Raw genomic sequence first — 21,114 nt, forward strand, 5'->3', positions numbered from 1 at the left:
TTGTTGATGGATCCCGTTACCCATTGGCTAATCTTGTAAGTTTGATTTTGGTTTTATAAATCTTCTGATTCTCATATCTCATACGTCACTCTTTGATAATTAACTGAATTACAAATAGTTGGAGAGTGTAGAAGAAATATGGCGTTAAAGGTATTGACATATCATCTAAAATTTGAAGCCATTCAGTGATTTTCTGTTAATCTTAAGATTGAAAAGGGTGTGTTACGCCACTGCTTTTGTGGATAAAACAGTTGTTATTCTTTGTTAGCTTAAAAACCATCGATAAAAAAACATTTCTCTTGTTTTGAGCGAGAATTTTTATTGTACAAGGTATTTCAATTAATCTGAGTCAAATCTACTCAAATCATCATCATTCCCTTGTGTTTTCAGCTCATTTTGTTCAGGCCCATTGTCCGATGCCGTCTCCAAGACATCGTCACTCTTTTTCTCGAACGTTTTGCTCTTAAATTCAGGTTTCAGCTTAGACTTCAAGGCGGTCAAACTAATAAGTATAGCTTCTTCGGTCCTAATGGTTTTTGACCCCTAAAAACGCCAGTTTTTACGTTATTATAACACCATATAACTAAAAAATACTTGTTCAGGGATAGTATTTAAATAGCTGTCAAAAAGTAAACTCGGGTCATCAGCATCGAGAACAGAATCATTCTCCAGGGCTGCTTCCAATCCGTGTAAACCACCGAAAACTACGAGTAAATGTTTGTACTTAGGGCATGTAAATTCGTCCACTGAAGTACCCTTGTCTGAAGTTCCAATAGTCAGATCATACCTGTATTTCAATAGTACAGATTCTACATGTGAACAATTCCCCCAGGGGACTTAAAGGTCTTACCCTTTCTTATAAGGGCAATGAGAAAAAACTTTACTCAGTGAATTGGCTATTCTTACACTATAGCCCCAGTAAATACCAGTTTCACTCCTAGGCAAGCTGGGAGAGACAATAGTTCCTTTAAGCTTCTTTGAGTTTTGATCTTGAGGTAGCAATTTAACAGTGCAACGAATACCTTTAAAAAATACATTTTGTTTACTATTTTAAAACCAATTTTTTTAATATTCTTTACCTGGCACTAGAACTTTATCAACCCTGACTTGCTTCAGTAAGCCAGCATTTACAATTGAACCTTTACCGGCTTTCACTGGCATATCTAAAACCACTCCTTCTCTGGAAAAAATATTAATAACTGCGTATGCTATACTGGACTGCTTTAAAATGGTGACCAAGAACAATGTCAGTCTAAACTGTTAATGCTGCCAAGTTTGTGCATTTGTAGGTACTGACAGTCGAAGATGTGACCATTTTAAATTGATATAAGAGTCCAAAATGACCACTTACGTCAAAGATATTGCACCCAAAAGTGAGATAAAACTATGTTCTTTTTTTATTGTCTTTGATTAACATACATAATTTTCGTTCGCCAATTTGTCACATCTTAACATTGACTATGATATTTGAATAGCAATTTTGACTAATTGTGAGTGCAACTGATGTTTTTGGTTTTGATTTTATGAATCACCATGTAAGAATACCCTATCTCTGCCTACCTGAAAACAAATTTGTCTCTCATACTCAAGTGATGAGGAGCATTAAGTGGATTAACTAAACCACAATACTGCAGATCTTTGTGAATGGGAAAGAAGTGTTTCCGCAAATATTGTGGACACTCCAAGTACTGCAAAATTCTACCCAATTGTACGCAGGAATGTCTTGACTCTGTTGAGCCATCGCCAGGATCAAATCGCGACTTCTTGGCACTGGCTTCGTCGGCGTAGTCGTCGAACACTACTATTTCGTCTACCTGAGTATAATAGATGTATAAATTAAATTTTACTTCTATTATATATTGCATGTATTGTCAACATCCTAAGGAAAAATGAGAGAAAAAGTATTGAAAGGAGCCTAATTTCAATAGTGTTTCTGGAACACAACTTAATGGAAAACTTGTCATTTGAAAAATCGAGAAAAAGCATTAGAACTGTATGCTTCAACAATACACACTGCCTAGAACAAATTAAGCTTTGAACACTTTTTTTTTTGATAACCCATGTGTTAACAATGTGTATCCAAAATGGTACTGAACATGTTACAAAATTCTTTGAATAAGATAAAATATGATCTAAATGACTCTTTAAAACTTTTATCAGACATTTCCCGTGAATTGCTCTGTATGAAGGCTTACTTTAAAAATGCATGCTGCTCGTGCTATCTGTCCAGCTAAATATGTGCGCAGCTCAGCGGATTGTGCGTTTTCCAAAATCGAGCCTGGTACTGCTATTGATAGAGTGGATATGAATTTGGGTTGCAAGGAGGCCGCAATCGAAGAGGCCTGTTCTGCCTTTTCATTTTGCGCCCTTTGTTTTTCAAATTTTTTCTCCAAGTTAATTTCCTTCCATTTCCTGCGTTCCTCCTTTCTAGATTTGTTTATCTCACTCCACGTCCTCTTCTTATGGAGTCCTGCTTTTGAGTCTCCCTCCATCATTTGGCTATGAGATAAATTGATTGAGGTTTATATGAATAAGTTTATTTTTGAAAAAAAGGTCACGATAATATATTAAATTACTTTTTAGGGTTGATATATTGTTGGAATATGGTGCAAATCAAGAAATGGTAAAATTTGATAAATGTAAATAAAAATTCTAACCTAACTTATGTCGGATTCTTATATAATGGCGGTATCTATACATCTCCCCTGAACTAAACGTCCATCTAGCACATAATGAGCTTAACAATTCATCATACTTAGGATATAAATGACGTCACGTCGGGTTATTAACTACGCATTCATCATTTCATCACTGTCGTGAATGTGAATTTTTTGAAATTATCGCTCGCAGGGCCAGAATCACAGGACAGCGTATACGATAAGGTAAGCCATGTCCCTTCCTACATTCGATGACACGAGCTGTAATTTTCAACTAGTTTAAATTACTGCATTCGCCAACCTGTAAAGAAAACTACTACAAGAGGGGAACCAAAATAAAGTCAAATGAATTTATGAAATTCTATTTTATTTTATTTATATAAAAACAGTCCCTACTGAAATATCCATACTACATGAGTAAACCGCCCGTGCAAGGAAACATTTGCAGTAAAACAACGTTAAAAATGCCAAAGGCACTATTTACGAGCAACGCAGGGCTATCAGAAACGAAAATAAAGACAAGCCACCACATATTTCTGTGATATTCTTGCAAAATTAGAATTAACTCATGTGATTAATCGCAGTCCTGAATCTGTATAGTAGAACGTTCCATGATGATCCAATGACGTCAAAATGGTTCAATCAACAGTACAGCCATGTGAAGTCTAACCAATCATACGTCAATTTCCGGAAACGTTTTACTTTACAGATTCAACCATTCTTTGAAAGGGCCAACTCTGGTCCTGGGAGGATTGAATCTACTCTGGAATAAGGAATTTCTGGTTGCAGTAGTTGTCGTTTTGAACAAGGCTGTACATATATGTATGACTACACATTACACTTTATAAGTAGGTACATTTGTGGTAAAAAAATCTATAAGATAAAAATTATTAGAACTATATACAAATTGACGTCATGCGAAACATAAATCTACACAATCAGAAGATTCGGCAATAAATAAAATGGACGGAAAAAAAATACGAACTTGTACTACTTAGGCCTTCAAAACCGAAACTATATGAGATCCCGTTTAATGAACTTTTCGTTGATTCGGGAAAATTAAGAAAATCTGGATAAAATTCAGTGTTCTTCGACGGAAAATATAAGCTGGATATCAATTACTCACATAATACTTTTTATTACTCACATAATAATTTGACATTTTCACAACGTTTCGATTCCTGAAAAAAGTCTATACGCTTGTGTTTATTGGTAATTAAAATTATCGATAAAGGCGCTGCCAAACGTAAATCCAAAAAAACTATGTAGTAGCAAATCATAACTTCAAAAATGGCAACATATTGTGTCAAATTTAACGTCAGATTTACTGGCTTTGCTCGCTTCGCACTTTATCAATTAAAAGGTGCATTAATTTTTATGAGAATTCCCCCAATCTCTAACGAAACCTATATCATATTAAAGACAAGGCAGTTTTACTACATATATCCCACTTTTTAGGTCCATCCATTTTCAGATTAGTCGCTAAATTAAGACAAAGCATGTGGGCGAAAGTGACAGGTCATAAGACACTTCAAAAGGTGACATTTTCACATAAATGACAGTGACAATTATAACAATTATATTACTATTTCTCACGTCGAAACGTTGTGATACTACCGCCCTCGCGACTCAATTCCCGAATCTAGCCGAAACAACCGATTTGAGGGTTACTAAATGAACCACTCCTTTCGTTTCTGCACGTGATGGCCGGTGGTGCCATGCACCACGGCCTCGTCCGGATCCTGCGCCATGTCAGCGCCCGCGTCCTCCTGTGTTAAGTACTCGCCTTTGTGACGATGGATGTAGCGCCCGATTACGATGCACAGAATCACGAAAGCCAGGAAAACAATCGCTAAGACACCTGTGGAAAAGAAATATAATTTTCTTTCAATTTAAATATAGTTCTTCATTTTTTGTGTTCAAGTTATCGAGTCAACTATTTTTCAGTGCTCCTTTTCATAACGATAAAATTTCGTTCCCAGGAAAAGTAAAAAAAAGATCATTCACAATATCGTAAAACAGTTCGACAAAAATATGAAATTATCAGTTTTTTTTAAAATTTTTACTCACTGCCTAGAATGGCCGAATCGGTTTGATTGTAGGCCCGCCTCACTTTGTCCTCGTCCACAATGGGAGGGGGTCTGGTTTCCACAATATCCGGGGGATGAGTAACAGGCTCTACACCGCAGAAGTCCTCATTAAGCGGATCTGGAACCGCAAATTTACTATAATATAGTTACAATGATCTATTGACCATTTGTTGTACCTCCGAGAACTTTGACGTTTCCGGGCCCGCTCTGCTGGAACAGCAGTTTAAGCGGATAAATATCGTCGAATTCCACTCGAGACACGCATCCAATGAAGCCTTCCGACATGCTCTCATTTTTCCCGATGTACATGTATTGGATGTTGTTAAACTGTGCATCTGCGGACTCCTTAATGTTGAACTTGAACTCTTTGGGTTCATAGTTGTCCACTGTAATCATCAGAGTGGATCCGCCGTCCTTCCTTGTCAATCTACCACGCAAGAAAATTATCTCACAACCAGGAAGAAAACAACAAAATCTTACAGTAAATCATGGTATTGTCCGAGCCCGAAATGCTTGTCTGGGTAAATCACCTCTTGCCGTTCGAAACCAAAGTCGAAGACCACTCTCAAGTGCCCAGAATTCGACACCATAATGGTCAGGTACTCCTTGGTTAAGTTTGAGAAGAACCCAAGCAAAAACCCTTTGGGATTGGTGGTGGTAAATCCCACTCGAATATGCTCGGAAATTGTAGATCTCCAAGACCCGTCGAAAGTGTATTTTACTGCAGAGTTGGCTTTCATGTTAACTCCGATCTCGTCTGCGCATATGGGACCCTGCAAAGTCAAGTGAATGTAAAAATTTCGTGCTAAATAGAAACAATTATTTCTATATCAAACAATTAAGCATTATTAAAACACCATAAAATGCAATTCTTGCAAAAAATTCAAGGAAAATTGCACTGTGGCTTTAATAGGAGGAAATCAATCACCTTAAATGCTGTCCACCTGCAATCGCACATATATCCATCGTATCTTTCATGGCAAGTTCCATTGTTTAAACAAGGATTGCTGTCGCATTTGCCCACGCAGCCCTCGGAGATCCCATAGAGCCCTTTGTGCGCAAATTCCCTCAGATTTACGTGTTTACCATTAATAAGCAATGCACGCATGCAGCCGGTGAATCCGTCCCTATAATCAGTGGAGGCGCCGATGACTAAGGCCGAGGTCAAGTGGATCGCTCTTACAGGGCCCGGTGGTTCTCGCACTTGCGCTTTTTGACTACCGTCTACCACGATCATCGCCTCTTTCCTGTTTCGTTCCACAGAAACTGAAACGCAGAAAAAAAACAGAGTTAGAAATTGATATTACAGCTTAAAGTAATAACACGAATAACTTGACACACTGAGAAAATCTAAAACCTGCAATTTTAAGCTTATGGTCCGTTACCTGTATGCCATTGGTCATCTGACAGTTTGTAAGACACTTCAGCGATAACTGCAATTGGTCCCGAACCGGCCTGATACTGGAATTGCAACTGATTCCCGTTGACGATGGTCAGTTTAATGTAGTCAATCGGACCTTTCGCGTGGAAAAGTACCGCGTTCTCAATAGCTGTCCTGCAAACGTTAAAAGATAGTAAGAAATCTCAGCCGTTAACCCTGCTGAATTCAACCAGTCAATAATATCTGTATTTTTGTATCTTTGATTTTGAAAAAATTTCTTCAAAACAATCCTTGGCGAACCTGAATTCGAAGTAAATATCTCCGTTGTGGCCCATATCGAATTGTGGAATGTCGATGGTTGCGTCCGCTATTCGGAAAGTGACTACGTTGTCAAATAAGTCGTCTCCGCGACAAACTAATGGCCCCAAGGTATACCTCGCCTCTCTCTCATCTAAAGCACTTCCCGTGTCTCCGAATCGAAGCTGCTTCACCGGAAGATCGTCTTTCTCGCTTAATTCACCTAAATAATCAATAAATTAGCAGAACCAAAAAAAAAACAAACAAAACGCACCGGCATCGACGAGCCAATAATTGGCGTCCCCGTCGCAATTGCACCACTTGGTGGGATCATTACAGGTTCCCATCACACCACACTCGCACTTTCTGGATCCAGGCAGGCCCCCTCCCCAATAATCCATCTTCTGATTCTTGCGAGATACCCACCAGGAGAATGGCTGGAATCGCTGCTCCTCTGAGGGTGAGTTGAACAATCGTGCCTGCTTGCAGGCGTACTGAATGTGTTGCGTGCAAGTAGTTGAACTAAAATCAAAACTCTCATTGCCATTTACTTATTTTTACAGTACGTGAAACACTGACCGGTTAAGAAGGGCAATGATTTGATCTTCATTCGCTTCATACTGGATGTCTTGCACGAAACTGCCGGGATCCTGAAAACCGTCCACGGGAGTGGTGGCTTCATTGCCATGGTGAACTATCGTGGAAACGGTGCCGTCAGCTCCGTATTGACACGTGACGGGGAACGGAGCAAGAGGACCGCTACCGTCTACATCAATCTGACAAAATGGGACATAGAAATTTAATATTGACGTGTTTGCAGTTAATGGTCATTTATTATCTACCATGTATTTTTTTGTTATGTTTAATCGACTTCTATTTTTACGTGACGTCTTTTTGACAAAAATGATGTCGCTGTTTTAAAGCCTTTGAGATTATTATACTCACTTTGATTTCGGCCTTTTGACCGACCGCCTGTACGTTCTTATACGCCTGGCACGACAAGGAGTTGATGCTAGTGTGACAGACAGCACCTCCGTATCCGGTGTTTTTGCAATCACAAAAGAATTCAAGGGCGTTCTGCTTACAAACGCCGCCGTGTTGGCAAGGGTTGGGATAACACCTAATCGAGTAGATTACAGTTGAAGAAAAGTTAATCAAGTTCAAAACATATGCAGCCAAATAATAGACATGGGAAATGGCGAAATGCGCATACGCTATTGAAAGTTGTTATTTGCATGTGCGTACATCAATATTTCCTGCTGTAGCTATTATCTGTAATGCAAGTTTTCCACACTTTCTTCTCTAATGATTTTCTAAATTACCCTATCATCTTTAAGACGTACCTGTCGGTCATTCGGCAGGCGTCAAAAATAATGTGCTCGCCGTAGAAATACTGTTGATCCTTCTTCCAATCAGTGGGTAGTTCGCTAGTACCGTCAATTCGTATATTCTTCATGCAGCCAACAAAACCTGTGAAAACGACCATTTGTATCGCTTGGATTATTAAAATTTAAAGCGCATGCCTGGGAAAACGGTGTTAGCATAACTCAAAGTGAAACTGACACCACCAGCGAAGTAATACACTCCGCCAGTGACAATTTTCAACAGCCTAGTGGTCTTCATGGGTCTATAGTCCACGCTAAAGGTTACATCATTAGTCCGGATTGTGAGTACCACTACGTGCCACCTCCCGTCGTTGAAGGTCTCCTCGTAGTTGTCGAAAACCACTCTCGGGTTATTTGGAGTGATCAATTCAACCTTCAACTTGCCTTGGTCTATGTACACCTAAATATGTTCTTAATTTGACAAAGATATTCGAAAACCAAATTTTTATGCATACAGCCACGTGTCCTGAAGATGAGAATGCGTGATACATCATAAGACCGTTGCTCTCGTAAGTTCTAAAGTGGAAAGAGGCGTCCATTGAAGTCATCCCTTCATATCCCTTGAGTTTAGCGTGGGCCTTAGAACTGGTAAATGTTACCGGCACTATCGAAGGCTCCTATAATAAAGGATGATTATGAAAGTAAGTTGCACAATGTGATCACACATACAATGAAATTGAGCTAATCAGGGGCAAAAAATTGCAGCAAATTGATTGTTGGGATAAATTACATCGTTGTTTAAGAATCTAAGTGACATTTGAATGTTATTTTGAGAAAGAAAAAACTTATCACACTAGAAAACACTACATACCGGACACGCATAGAGAACATTAGATTTTTCATATTTATACGACTCTCCATATTCGAAGGCATCTTTAACATCTTCGATCACATTGCTAGAGTTCAAGTATAGATTTTCGATGCATCCAGTGTAGTTCTGGACCACCACTAAACCCTCCTGGATGTTGGGAACTCCTCCGATAAAGAACTGAAAAATCACTTTAAACTTGCGGGCTGGGAATTAAAAAATCGTGCCTCTCTGTTTACGTACGTCTCTATTTAAATTCAGTCGATTGAAATCGCCTTTGATGCGTTCCTGCACAACCACCCTGTCCACAGAGAAGAGGATGTCTCTCCTGTTGCGGGAAATAACTACGTCATGCCAGATGTTGTCGTCCAATAAACTGCCCACGCTCAAACTGGTGACAGTTTTTGACCCCAAGTCGATATTAAGTAGCATGCGATTTTCGCGCAACTGCAAAGCGATATAATCACCCTGCGTGCCTCTGCTGTACAATAAAACTCCACTGGCGGTGGCCGTTTTGAACCTGAATTTGATCGTTTCCCGCAAGGCGGCAATGGGATCTCTGAGCAGGTCAATTTTGAGGAGGGAGGTACCGTTGAAGTACATATCACGCGCATCTATAAGTTCAACAATATGATCGGTCCTTCTAACTGCCAGCTGCACCAACATACAAGCTTAGTGTTTAAGCTTAACTTGACAACGTTTATTGTATGCATTATTTGTCTTAAGCGGGGCTGATAATGCCATTAAGCTTATGTTGACGATGTGCAATTGACAGTAAGTGGTGACAAATGCCTACTGTATTCGCAGCCGAACAGTTCTACCCTCATGGAAATACGGTCGCGCCATCTCGTGGGATTGATACGGATCCATTGAGCGATTATGGGCACCTCAAACTCGTTCTTATGCACGGTGTCACCGTCCACGTTACCGCGGAACATCTAACACATTAAAAATATCTTAAATTTATATATAAAAATTAGCATTGTCGAGCTTATTTTATTGACAGCGATATACAGACAGCTGTGCTGACGATGCCTATCTTTATATGATTTTTTAAATGTATTTTTAACAATTTTCTAAAAATCTAACATCCAGAGAAGATGGTGAGGTATTTTATTTCGGACACCCTACACCTGCTTCGATAAAAATGGGGGTTTAAATTTAAAGAAAATATGTTAGCCGAGTTAAACAGCGTGCGTAAGAGAAAATTATTGTGAACTGCCAATAAAAAGCTCACGATTAAACTGTTATTGCGTCAATTCTAAGCAATTACCCTACATCACACCAATTCTTCCTACAACCAAACCCCTAATAACCACCTCTATCTGTCCCTGGCCATCGTGGATCGCCCTCCACCCATCATTGCCGTTGTCCGAGTACTCGACGATGTACTCGGTGACATACTCATCGGTCATCTTTCGCCCTTGGGTCGCGATCGAACGCACCTCGAACCGCCCGCCCAAGTCGACCACCAACTTCTCAAAGTATGTGCTCTCCTTCGGGGTCCACGCCGAACCACCTGTTTCAAAGGGGTTAGAAGGAGGTGAAAAGTTAGTAGTTAAAAGAAGAAAAAGTACAGAATTAGTGACAATCTACCACACTAAAAGCTGGATTATATACAAGCGTTTAAGCGACGCAACTAACAGGATTATTCGCTTCATCTTTCCGCACTCCTTCGAAGCACACAGTGGCAGCTGTGAAGAGGTTTTACCTACCCGAATGTCACCCTCGGAGTCCCGGTAAAAGGCGTAATCCTGACCGTTGGTACCGTAACTGATTTGGTACTCCATGACGTACTCGTTGCTGAACGGCCTGCCCCGAATCCAGATTCGAGTCACGTTCATTACTTGACCCAGGTCGATAATGAGATACTGCGCAAAATCATTGTCTTTGGCGCTCCACGCGCTGCTACCTTTTGATGGAAAGGAGCAAATGTTACGTCTTGAACTTTGAACTTATGTACCCTTTCATTGCTGTTGTTGAATCGATGATTTTTCAAGCGTAGCAACGTAAAATTTCAATAGAGAAAAATAAATTCTGCTAAGGACACATAAACATGCAAATCTGATTAAAACTAAGGACACTGAGCATGCAGTGTCACTCTGGAACGGGTACACACGGATCAATACTAGAAACATTGAAACAACGACCTATTTCTACATTTGTGTTTATTAAAAGATATATTCCAAACCGTCAAATTATTTTAAAAATAACTCATATTTGAGCAACCTTATGCAAATTCCCTATACAACATACTCAACAATGATCTCAGCGAGAAGTGGACAAAGATGGATAGTTCAAATTTAAAATACTTTATACACATTACTGTCCTTTATGGGGTGATTAGATTCGGGTTGTTTGGATAGGAAAAGATAAGTTCTTATCCAATTTCTCAATCCCCTAGATAAGGTTTTCTTCAATCTTTAGATTATAATAGTTTTTGAGGTATTAAGGCAGACCTCTCTGCAACCCTGTATAATAATCTCTAAGCTTTCAAGATTTCACACACTTCAAACATTTTTTTTTACTGCAATAATCAAGAAGAAACTCAAATAAGAAAAGCTACACAGGTCTTTCAGGCTTTTTAAAATACTCCAAACAATAACCCTCATCTGGAGGCAGCAGAGGCCTGGCGTTTTGCATCAACCCTCCAAAGTTAAGTTCTCTGAATCGAACGTCTGCCACCTCCTTATTGGTAGCTACAGCCACACAGTGGAACTCATCTAATAGAATTTCACTAAAACGCCACTCTACCATTTCCCGTCCATTAACAAACAATTTGGTATTACACACAGACTTATTCATTGATAATGGCGACGTAAGTTGGAAACTAATTTCGTTTAGTTTCACAGTTATCCCCAGCCCTATAGCTTTAGTGTAGCTCTCCTTCAAGGACCACAGCCGGCAAAAGGTCTTGAGTTGGTCTGAGGAACTGTAGATCTGTCCCCATTCGATGGTGGAAAAGTTCCGGTCCATGATTCTAAAGAACTCAGATAGGGGTTTTCCCCCAGTATACTCTAACTTCATCACATCGATTCCCAACAACACATCACTGTCCACCTCCCCAGCGAGCACTGTATAGTCCCCCTGGTGGGACACATTGAAAGTAACCGACTCAGTAGGGCTGAGAAGAGGCCGCCCTCTTTCGTCTCGAATAAAAGTTAAGTTTTCATATTTTTTTCCGCAACTTTCCGACGCGAATTTCCGCATCATCAGTCTGCCAATCAACGAGGACTTAAAGTCTTTGGCGAACACAAACCTGCCAAGTCTCAGTTTTTCTTCGGGCTGAATGCACGAAGTGGCGAGCAGCAGCTCTGGATAAGTTGGAGACCATTTGGACAGGTTAAAGCACCAGCGCACGCTCGATTGAGACATTATTGAGAAAGAGGTTACAGAGGTTGATTCAGAGAACCTGGTAAAGAAAACATGACTTCAGGTGAGTGTTTTCTTTCTTGTGATGTTGGGAGTGTCTATTGAGGAGAAAGATGAAATGATTTTTGGGTAATTAATATGTATTTTTTTCAGTGGTATTTTTAGGGTATGGAACATCCTTTAATAAACAAATTCTACTTGCATTTAGAAATAGAAATCTGTAGTGTCTACTAATATCTCTATTATGGTATAAAAATTACATTTATTTCATACAAAATGGTAATTATAATGGGTTTCTTAAAAATGAGGATTATTCAGTTCGATTTGTCTCTGACATGGCATATGACTTGACTGCTGTGTGGTGTGAAAGTCGTTGACAGTGACAGCATACATAATATAATTATTTACAACTATTAGTGACAAGACTGACAGCTGCTTTAAGACCATGACAGAATTAAAATTCAAAGGGTTACTAGGAGTAAAGTTCAGCACACATATTTTCCAGCTTTTAAGAACAAAGATCCTGAGGAAATTGCACACACAATTATTGTCAAATTTTAATTGTTCTTATGTTTGGTAAGATTTTCAAGACTACTCTTAATCCACACAAATCCACATATCTAGAGAAGAATAATCTCTTTAATGCTCAACAGTTTGTTATTTGCAAAAATCAAATCCCATTATGTGTAGACATGTTGATTGTGTATTACATAACAATAAATCTTCAGGAAAATGGAATGATCCATTAGACACGAAATCGTCCATCCGTAGTTTTGTATATGGATGGTCTTTGCCTAACAGTACCTGCCCCAGCACTGCCTAAAAGTGACAGTAGGTGTGTGTGATATACTAGGTCTACCGGTATGAAATGAGCGCTATTTTGTGAAAATAAAACACCAATTTTAACAAGGAAATAAAAATAAAATTTATTCAAAATATTGACCATTGTTTTCTACACATTTTGATCACCTTTCTGGCAATTTATAGATACCACGCCAATAGAAATGTGCCTCTTTGGCATCAAACCAATTAGACATCCAATTTTCTACTTCTTCGTAGGAATCAAAGTGCTGCTCAGCCAATGCGTGTCCCATCGATGAAAACAAATGGTAGTCCGAAGGAGCCATGTCTGGTGAATACGGCGGAAGGGGTAGCAACTCCCGGCCAAGTGTTTTGATGGTATCCTGAACCGGTGTTGCTTTGTGTGGAGGTGCGTTGTCATGGAGCAAAATTACCTTCCCGTGTCTTCTGACCCATTCTGATCGTTTTTCGATCAACGCATTGTTTAAATTAATCAATTGTTGTCGGTAACGAACAGTATTAACGGTTTCGCCAAGTTTTAAAAGCTCGTGGTGCACCACACCTTTCTGATCCCACCAAACACACAGCATTGCCTTCTTGCTGAATCAATCAGGTTTTGCAGTCGATGTTGATGATTGTCCCGGATCAACCCATGATTTTTTCCGTTTAGGATTTTGAAAATAAATCAATTTTTCATCTCCAGTAACAATTCGATGCAAAACTGATTTTCTTTCGTTCCTTTGAAACAAAATTTCACTGGTGTTTTTTCGGTTCTCCATCTGTCTTTCATTCAATTCATACGGCACCCATTTTCCACATTTTTGGATCTTTCCCATAGCTTTTAAACGATCAGAAATTGTTTGTTGTGCAACATTTAACATTTCTGCCATTTGCTTTTGACTTAAAGTGTCATCTTCATCCAATATTGATTGCAGTTCGGCGTCTTCAAATTTTTTTGGTGGTCTGCCACGTTCTACATTTTGCATATCAAAATTGTTATTTCTGAATCGTTGAAACCATCTTTTGCATGTTGCTTCTGATAAAGCATAATCACCATATGCCTCGACAAGCATTCGATGCGACTCTGCAGCACTTTTCTTCAAATGAAAGCAAAAAATTAATGCTTTCCGCAAATCATCATTTTGTGGTACAAAATTCGACATTTTTGGCACAATGAAATAATATGGTGTTATTTGTTCAAGGACTTGATTTGTACTAAATATGTTTGTCAGTTTGTATACCAATCAAGCAAACAAAAAAAAAGTTTGTTTACAACAAATGCCCTACATCGAAACATTTATATCCTGACGCTCATTTCATACCGGTATACCTGGTAGACTAATGAATGTTAGCACTGCAAAATTGTCAAAAAATTATTGCATTTAAAAAGTGCCTTTCTGCCACTGTTTATGAGCTCAAACTGTAGATATTAAACTGGGAAAAACTGACATTATAATTTCAGCATTAATAATATACAGGGTATTTCAAATTCGACCCTCACCATTGGGATCTCGGAAACTAGAGGAGATACGAAAAAGTTTAAATGGGGGCAAAGTTGCGCAATCTAGTGCTTGATCGAATACCGTTTTCAAAATTTTAATTTTCCGAGTACTTCCGAAGATATCCGAGAAAAACTAAAAATTGGAGAATCCATTTTTATTTTTTTTTAGCGTTATTTGACAAGAAAGGTTAAATCCGTAAGCACATTTTCATTGTCACTTTTTCTCAGCTACACAATGACATATTCAAATTTGCGATCCGACGTTTCGTCTTTCGGCTACCATCATCAACTTTATTTTTTCTTATGGGCGCCATATTGGATTTTTCGACAAAAAAATAGTGCGTTTCATTCTGAATTCATTGATATAGAACTTCTTATAATTTACTTTTTTAAAAGCCGAAATATTTAAATAAAAAGAAATATTACATAGTTGGCCTTGACTCCATCGAAAGACTTTCTTTTGTTCGCGTTATATGACAGAACTTCTCAAACGAATTTAGAGCGTGTGCAGATTTCCAATGAAAATGAGTTTCCGAAATGAAGAAAAACGAGATATGTTAAGACTTTATTACAAATTTTATAGGAACACTACGAAAACAGCTCAAATGTATTTTGAGTTATATCCGGAAAGACAACAGCCGCATAGAAAATTATTTAAAACTTTGGACGAACATTTAGCTGAGTTTGGTGCTTTTGAAAAACCTAAGATGAAGTATGGAAGCAGAATGAAAGAAGATACTAGAAATAACCTACTGGCAGAGACAAAACTAAATTATTATTAAATGATACAACAAGTGCTCAAATTGACGACCTTCCTCCTGCATACATAAACGAACACGTCTATTTAAATTAGTGACAGCCCTAATAATATTTCTCCTTCTGATTACTCTACATTGTGTAATGATGTTTTCTCTAAGTTCTTCTATTGTGTTATAATCTCGATTCTCATATATTCTATTTTTCAAAGTGCCCCACAAAAAAGTCGTCAATTTGAGCACTTGTTGTAACATTTAATAATAATTTAGTTTTGTCTCTGCCAGTAGGTTATTTCTAGTATCTTCTTTCATTCTGCTTCCATACTTCATCTTAGGTTTTTCAAAAGCACCAAACTCAGCTAAATGTTCGTCCAAAGTTTTAAATAATGTTCTATGCGGCTGTTGTCTTTCCGGATATAACTCAAAATACATTTGAGCTGTTTTCGTAGTGTTCCTATAAAATTTGTAATAAAGTCTTAACATATCTTGTTTTTCTTCATTTCGGAAACTCATTTTCATTGGAAATCTGCACACGCTCTAAATTCGTTTGAGAAGTTCTGTCATATAACGCGAACAAAAGAAAGTCTTTCGATGGAGTCAAGGCCAACTATGTAATATTTCTTTTTATTTAAATATTTCGGCTTTTAAAAAAGTAAATTATAAGAAGTTCTATATCAATGAATTCAGAATGAAACGCACTATTTTTTTGTCGAAAAATCCAATATGGCGCTCATAAGAAAAAATAAAGTTGATGATGGTAGCCGAAAGACGAAACGTCGGATCGCAAATTTGAATATGTCATTGTGTAGCTGAGAAAAAGTGACAATGAAAATGTGCTTACGGATTTAACCTTTCTTGTCAAATAACGCTAAAAAAAAATAAAAATGGATTCTCCAATTTTTAGTTTTTCTCGGATATCTTCGGAAGTACTCGGAAAATTAAAATTTTGAAAACGGTATTCGATCAAGCACTAGATTGCGCAACTTTGCCCCTATTTAAACTTTTTCGTATCTCCTCTAGTTTCCGAGATCCCAATGGTGAAATACCCTGTATAGGGTGTTTAAAAAAGATGCGGCAACATTTAAGAGGGTGATTGCCCAGGGTATTTTATTTAAAAAAATTCCTATAAATATAGGTCCGCAAACGCTTCATTACCAATATACAGGGTGTTGATCTTTCATTAAAAAAACAATAAAAATTGGATTTTTCTAAAACCATTTGAGATACTATAATGAAATTTTAGGCGTGTCAATAGCTGTGGGAGATGCATACTTTGCAATACAAAACGATTTTTTAGTCTTACCAGTGGCGCACGTATTGCCACATCACAGGCTATTTTTAAATAAAAAAATAGGAAACTGTTGATTTTTCTAAAAATGAAAAATATTTTTAAATTTCTTGTTCAGTTGTGAAGAAAAAAGCTCTCATGACATTTTATCGTACGACGCCCCGTTTTTGAGTTAAAAAAATTTTTAGTGCATATTCATTTAGTATAAAATTTTTTTTTAATTCAAGGGTTTTAAACACCCTGTATAGCTCACATAGAACAAGTAATCAGTGTTTTACCACTGAATATGTGTACACAAGCATATAAGTATCTGTTAAACTCGCAACATTTACTCTTAAAACCATAATATTACCAAATGAAATTAACTCATTTTGAATTAATGTTGAATATTAATTAATCTGAAGAACAATGGTGTATCATATTCACTACAGACAATACACAATGTTTTCCAAAAGCAGATTTTTAAAATTATAATTCTATACTATTATTAAATATTAAAATATTAGGTTGTTCGGAAAGTAATTTCGTTTTTTCCCGACAGAGGATTTAATGGTATTTTTTTGCACTTAACCTCACACTTAAGCCATATAATTTTTATATGCTTTGAGAGCTCATATAACAAGGCTTGTGTGTGAAACATTTCAATTAATTCTACGCAGTAGTTTTTGGTTGGTGCCCTTTTAAATATGGAGAGCGATAAGCAGCATTTTCGACATATCCTACTGTTTTACTACAGAAAGGGTAAAAATGCTGTTCAAGCCAGAAAGAAATTGACCGATGTGTATGGAGAAGGTGTGTTGACAGTACGCCAGTGTCAGAACTGGTTCTCTAAATTTCGATCTGGCAATTTTGATGTCGAAGATGCACCACGTTCGGGAAGGCCGGTTGAAGCTGATAAAGACGCCATAAAGGCATTAGTTGATGCGAACCGTCGAATAACAACACGTGAGATCGGATTGAAGTTAAATTTATCGAATTCAACAGTTTATGACCACTTGAAAGGCCTGGGATTATCCTCGAAGCTCGATATATGGGTTCCCCATGTTCTCACAGAGAGAAATCTGTGTCGCCGCATTGACGTCTGCGATTCGCTTCTCAAACGTGACAAAAATGATCCGTTTTTGAAGAGCATCATTACTGGGGACGAAAAATGGGTTGTATACAACAACGTCAAACGCAAGAGGTCATGGAGCAAAAAAGATGAATCGACTCAAACCATTTCCAAAGCCGATATTCACCAAAAAAAGGTGATGCTGTCTGTTTGGTGGGATTTTAAAGGAATCGTTTTTTTTGAGCTTTTACCGGATAACACAACGATTAATTCGGAAGTCTACTGCCAGCAGCTGGACAAACTGAAGGATGCACTTCAACAGAAAAGATCCGAACTAATCAACAGAAAAGGTGTAGTGTTTCACCAAGACAACGCGAGACCTCACACAAGTTTGGTCACTCGCCAAAAGCTTTTACAGCTTGAATGGGACACAATGCCACACCCACCATATTCTCCAGACCTGGCACCATCGGATTATTATTTGTTCCGGTCACTCCAAAATTTTTTAGACGGTAAAACTTTCATCTCAAATGATGAGGTCAAAAACCACCTCGATCAGTTTTTTGCCAGCAAAGACAAAAAATTTTATGAGCGTGGAATTATGCTACTACCAGAAAGATGGCAAAAGGTGTTGGACCAGAACGGCCAATATATAATTTAATAAAGCATTTGTTTATTATACGAAAACTGTCATTCATTTTCACATAAAAAAACGAAATTACTTTCCGAACAACCTGATATTTATATAAAATATAAATAGTTCGTGCCCCATTACTACAGGTCTACAGGGTGCTATAAACAGGAATGTATAGGAATCTTCTAAATCATAAGGGATATAAGTTCCATTTGTATTTAAAAAACTTTTGTGCAATTAAACTGGTAACACAAGTGTTTTTAGTGAAGTTGACAATCACTGAATAATGACTGTAGCACATTCATCAAGTGATCAGAGATATTTTAATGTTATCAGAAAAGTTAAATTGTTTGTAAGGCTGCAAGATGTATATGATGCATAGAATCATCTATTTGTCTCATAAAACTTCACATAATATACTTAACATACAAATAATTATAATATTTAATACTAATTTCTTTAAATCCTTAGATCCCATGTAATTGATCATTTAATGTATGAAATAAATGCAAAACGTAACCACTATAGTGAATAAGTGAAGAGGATATATAATAGTGTCTATTATGTATTCACTTACCATACAAAACAGCATTGCTGGGGCCCCGGTCACTCATAGAAGATGTAGCGTCCAGTTTGGCCTTTTCAAGTAAAGGCACATTGCAATCATATTCAGTATAGTAAGCACCTGAAAAGGTTTTCGTGAGTCATAGCTTAACAGGGTAATTAAGAGAAATTTAAAGAAACTGTCTTGGGAGAGTATGAATTTGAAGGCGTATTCCCGTAACAGAACATTCATGCTGTAAGAGTGCTACTTGGTGATCGGCGCCAGTGATTTGTATTTTTAATTAAGAGGGATTATTTTTTCTTACCTTGAGCCCTTAATTTAGTACCAATTAATAAAAATAAACATATTTCTAATAAAAACATCGCGAGGACATAATCTTACGGAAGCTAGAAACATAAATGTCTCAAATTGAAACCGTGACTGACATTAACATTGACAGACGCTAAAAACCGTTTAAACACTGTCCTCTTTGACAAACGTTAAGTGTATTATATAATTTGTTATACAAACTACACAATTTAGATAAAAGATAAATTGCGATAATTTTCATTTATTCATTGTTTCTGGGTTTTTACATCTGTTAAAAATATGACCGTTACAGAAGGTATTGGAAAAAAACATAAAGAAAATAACAGAGAAGTAATAAATAACGAATTTCGTAGTCAATTGACAAAATTATCAAAATGGTCGATTTCCCTCGACGTTCAACGTTGCCATATTTCCTAGTACTGATCCTTCTAGTGTTACGCATATCAACGGTCAAATGTTCCGTTGACGTTGACATTTATTTCAAATTGTTTACTTCTACGCCTATTTGAGACTTTTGTTTAATTATCACCCTTTATTTACTTTTTTAAATTAAAAATCATAATTAGTTTACTTAAGTGCAGCCTTGTCCTATTTAAATCGCATATATGAACTAAACTCTCAAGATAAGCAAGGCGTGAAATAAGGAGCGAAATGGACTACAAAGCGATAACTCTAGTTGTGATTGTTTCTGTATTTTTCCTACCCTGTAAGTACCTACCCACCATCAATAATTAAATAATTGCTTCTTAATCGTTTTTAATTAATTCTCATAACCTTATTTACGAAAAATTGAGAATTGAGAACCTTAAAAATGTTGAATAAATCCTTTGAAGACTTAAAACAACATATTACAATATCTTTCCTGGAAACTTGCTCAGGTCAGTTGTATTAGTAGATTCAGCTCTGATACATTGTAAATCTGAAGTAAACAAAATTCCAAGAGTTCACTTAACATGAGCAATTCTCTAAAATATAGCACTCACCATTAACTGTTACCAATGCAGTGGCAACAACCCCTCTGTACCTTTCCAATGTAATGAGTGGTTGACATCAGATATTGATATTGTACCTGAATCCTGTGACCCAGTCTACGGAGCTAAGTATTGTATAAAGCACACAGGCCGTTTTGAAGGTACTAAACTGATGGAAAGAAGCTGACTACTAATTCTTACTAACCTTCATCATAATAATTAATATCAGTTAATATGTGAGCCCTACGGCCTTTACAGCTAACCCAAACTAACACCCAAAGAGGTTTCAATAAGTTTTTCAATACAGGTAGTTCCATAAATTGCTATCAATGTGCTTCATCTGAAAATATGGAATGTGCAGATGCCATGGTCCATATGGGGGGGATAGAGGCTCACAGTTGTGATCATGTCTTTGAGGCCCAGTATTGCATTAAATCTACTAGCCTTGATGGTATATGTGCCGGAATATGTTCAAATCATTAGTAGCTTTATGCACTTGTATATTTTTTATTTAGTTTCAATTGTTGATTTTTTGGACCACCGATTTGTATTGAACATCCTTAGTTGACATCCACTTTGAAGTTATTTCTGCATGTTGCATATTTTTATCAGTTTTCACTTTATCTCTCAAAATACTTAGAGAAAATCACAGTTATTTGGCACATCACATAAAAGAAATCTAGTACTTAATTTTCTTTTCAAATAGGAGGAATTGGCACCAAACGATACTGTTCCTCACTGGATTTGGGCAACTATTGCAACTATGTTAAACAACCAGGAGATACTTTACAGTATCGATCATGTGTCTATACCTGCAACGGTGATGGATGCAATCCCTCTGTAAGAAAAATCCCTAGTTTAACTCTCATTATTCTTATGGACATTGCAATAATAGCAATTAGACTCAGTTAGTTCTAGTTATCTAATAATTAATTATTGTATTTTTATTTTGTTATAAGTGTTTGTTGGTGTCTATTGTAATGTGTTTTTAAAAGGCTACTATAGTGTAACCCGTCCATTAGTATAGGAAGTTGGGGGTTTTAGCCCTCAATAACAATGTCCAAAAACAATCTGCCGCTCGTAGAGAGCTGAACCTCAAATGACTCCGTCCATTACTTTTTAATTAGTACGATAGAAAATTGTGTGAAAATTGTGTATAGACTGAGCATAAGCTTACAATACAATATTTTTTATTATATTAACAAGTTTTCTTTTTGTTGACCATGCACCATAACTTTTTTCCTGTTAA

The 21,114-nt window shown here is 37.2% G+C and overlaps 5 protein-coding genes across 7 annotated transcripts in view; 2 read left to right on the top strand and 3 right to left on the bottom strand.

Annotated features, from left to right (window-relative positions):
* Positions 1–21,114, top strand: part of LOC136418030 (solute carrier family 25 member 32-like) — a 102,121-nt gene that overhangs the window by 23,466 nt on the left and 57,541 nt on the right. The gene's annotated exons all lie outside the window — the stretch shown is intronic.
* On the bottom strand, positions 310–2,569 carry LOC136417993 (putative methyltransferase C9orf114). The gene is made up of 6 exons (XM_066403879.1): positions 2,196–2,569; positions 1,561–1,814; positions 1,080–1,180; positions 851–1,022; positions 595–787; positions 310–543 (listed from the first exon to the last, which is right to left on the bottom strand). The coding sequence occupies exons 1-6, from the start codon at positions 2,493–2,495 to the stop codon at positions 340–342; spliced, it is 1,224 nt and encodes a 407-aa protein (XP_066259976.1). The 5' UTR covers positions 2,496–2,569; the 3' UTR covers positions 310–339.
* Positions 3,004–18,999, bottom strand: Nrx-IV (neurexin-4). Of its 3 annotated transcripts, none has more exons than XM_066403922.1 (19): positions 18,890–18,999; positions 18,598–18,705; positions 9,938–10,137; positions 9,415–9,556; positions 8,862–9,232; positions 8,622–8,798; positions 8,266–8,427; positions 7,949–8,210; positions 7,769–7,895; positions 7,371–7,545; positions 7,005–7,201; positions 6,700–6,947; positions 6,429–6,648; positions 6,133–6,302; positions 5,676–6,013; positions 5,228–5,520; positions 4,924–5,174; positions 4,728–4,865; positions 3,004–4,518 (listed from the first exon to the last, which is right to left on the bottom strand). In XM_066403922.1, exons 1-19 carry the CDS (start codon positions 18,945–18,947, stop codon positions 4,328–4,330), a joined length of 3,828 nt encoding a protein of 1,275 aa, XP_066260019.1. In that variant the 5' UTR covers positions 18,948–18,999; the 3' UTR covers positions 3,004–4,327. The 3 variants fall into 3 exon arrangements, with proteins under 3 accessions (XP_066260019.1, XP_066260020.1, XP_066260021.1); XM_066403923.1 differs by lacking the exon at positions 9,938–10,137 and adding an exon at positions 10,334–10,530; XM_066403924.1 differs by lacking the exons at positions 18,598–18,705; positions 18,890–18,999 and adding an exon at positions 10,334–10,450.
* On the bottom strand, positions 10,770–18,707 carry LOC136418031 (L-aminoadipate-semialdehyde dehydrogenase-phosphopantetheinyl transferase). The gene is made up of 2 exons (XM_066403932.1): positions 18,598–18,707; positions 10,770–12,030 (listed from the first exon to the last, which is right to left on the bottom strand). The coding sequence occupies exon 2, from the start codon at positions 11,991–11,993 to the stop codon at positions 11,181–11,183; it is 813 nt and encodes a 270-aa protein (XP_066260029.1). The 5' UTR covers positions 11,994–12,030; positions 18,598–18,707; the 3' UTR covers positions 10,770–11,180.
* On the top strand, positions 19,424–21,020 carry bou (boudin). Its single transcript, XM_066403933.1, has 4 exons — positions 19,424–19,600; positions 19,871–20,026; positions 20,173–20,316; positions 20,572–21,020. Exons 1-4 carry the CDS (start codon positions 19,546–19,548, stop codon positions 20,775–20,777), a joined length of 561 nt encoding a protein of 186 aa, XP_066260030.1. The 5' UTR covers positions 19,424–19,545; the 3' UTR covers positions 20,778–21,020.

Source organism: Euwallacea similis, chromosome 32, assembly GCF_039881205.1.
Source record: "Euwallacea similis isolate ESF13 chromosome 32, ESF131.1, whole genome shotgun sequence".
Lineage (NCBI taxonomy): Eukaryota > Metazoa > Arthropoda > Insecta > Coleoptera > Curculionidae > Euwallacea > Euwallacea similis.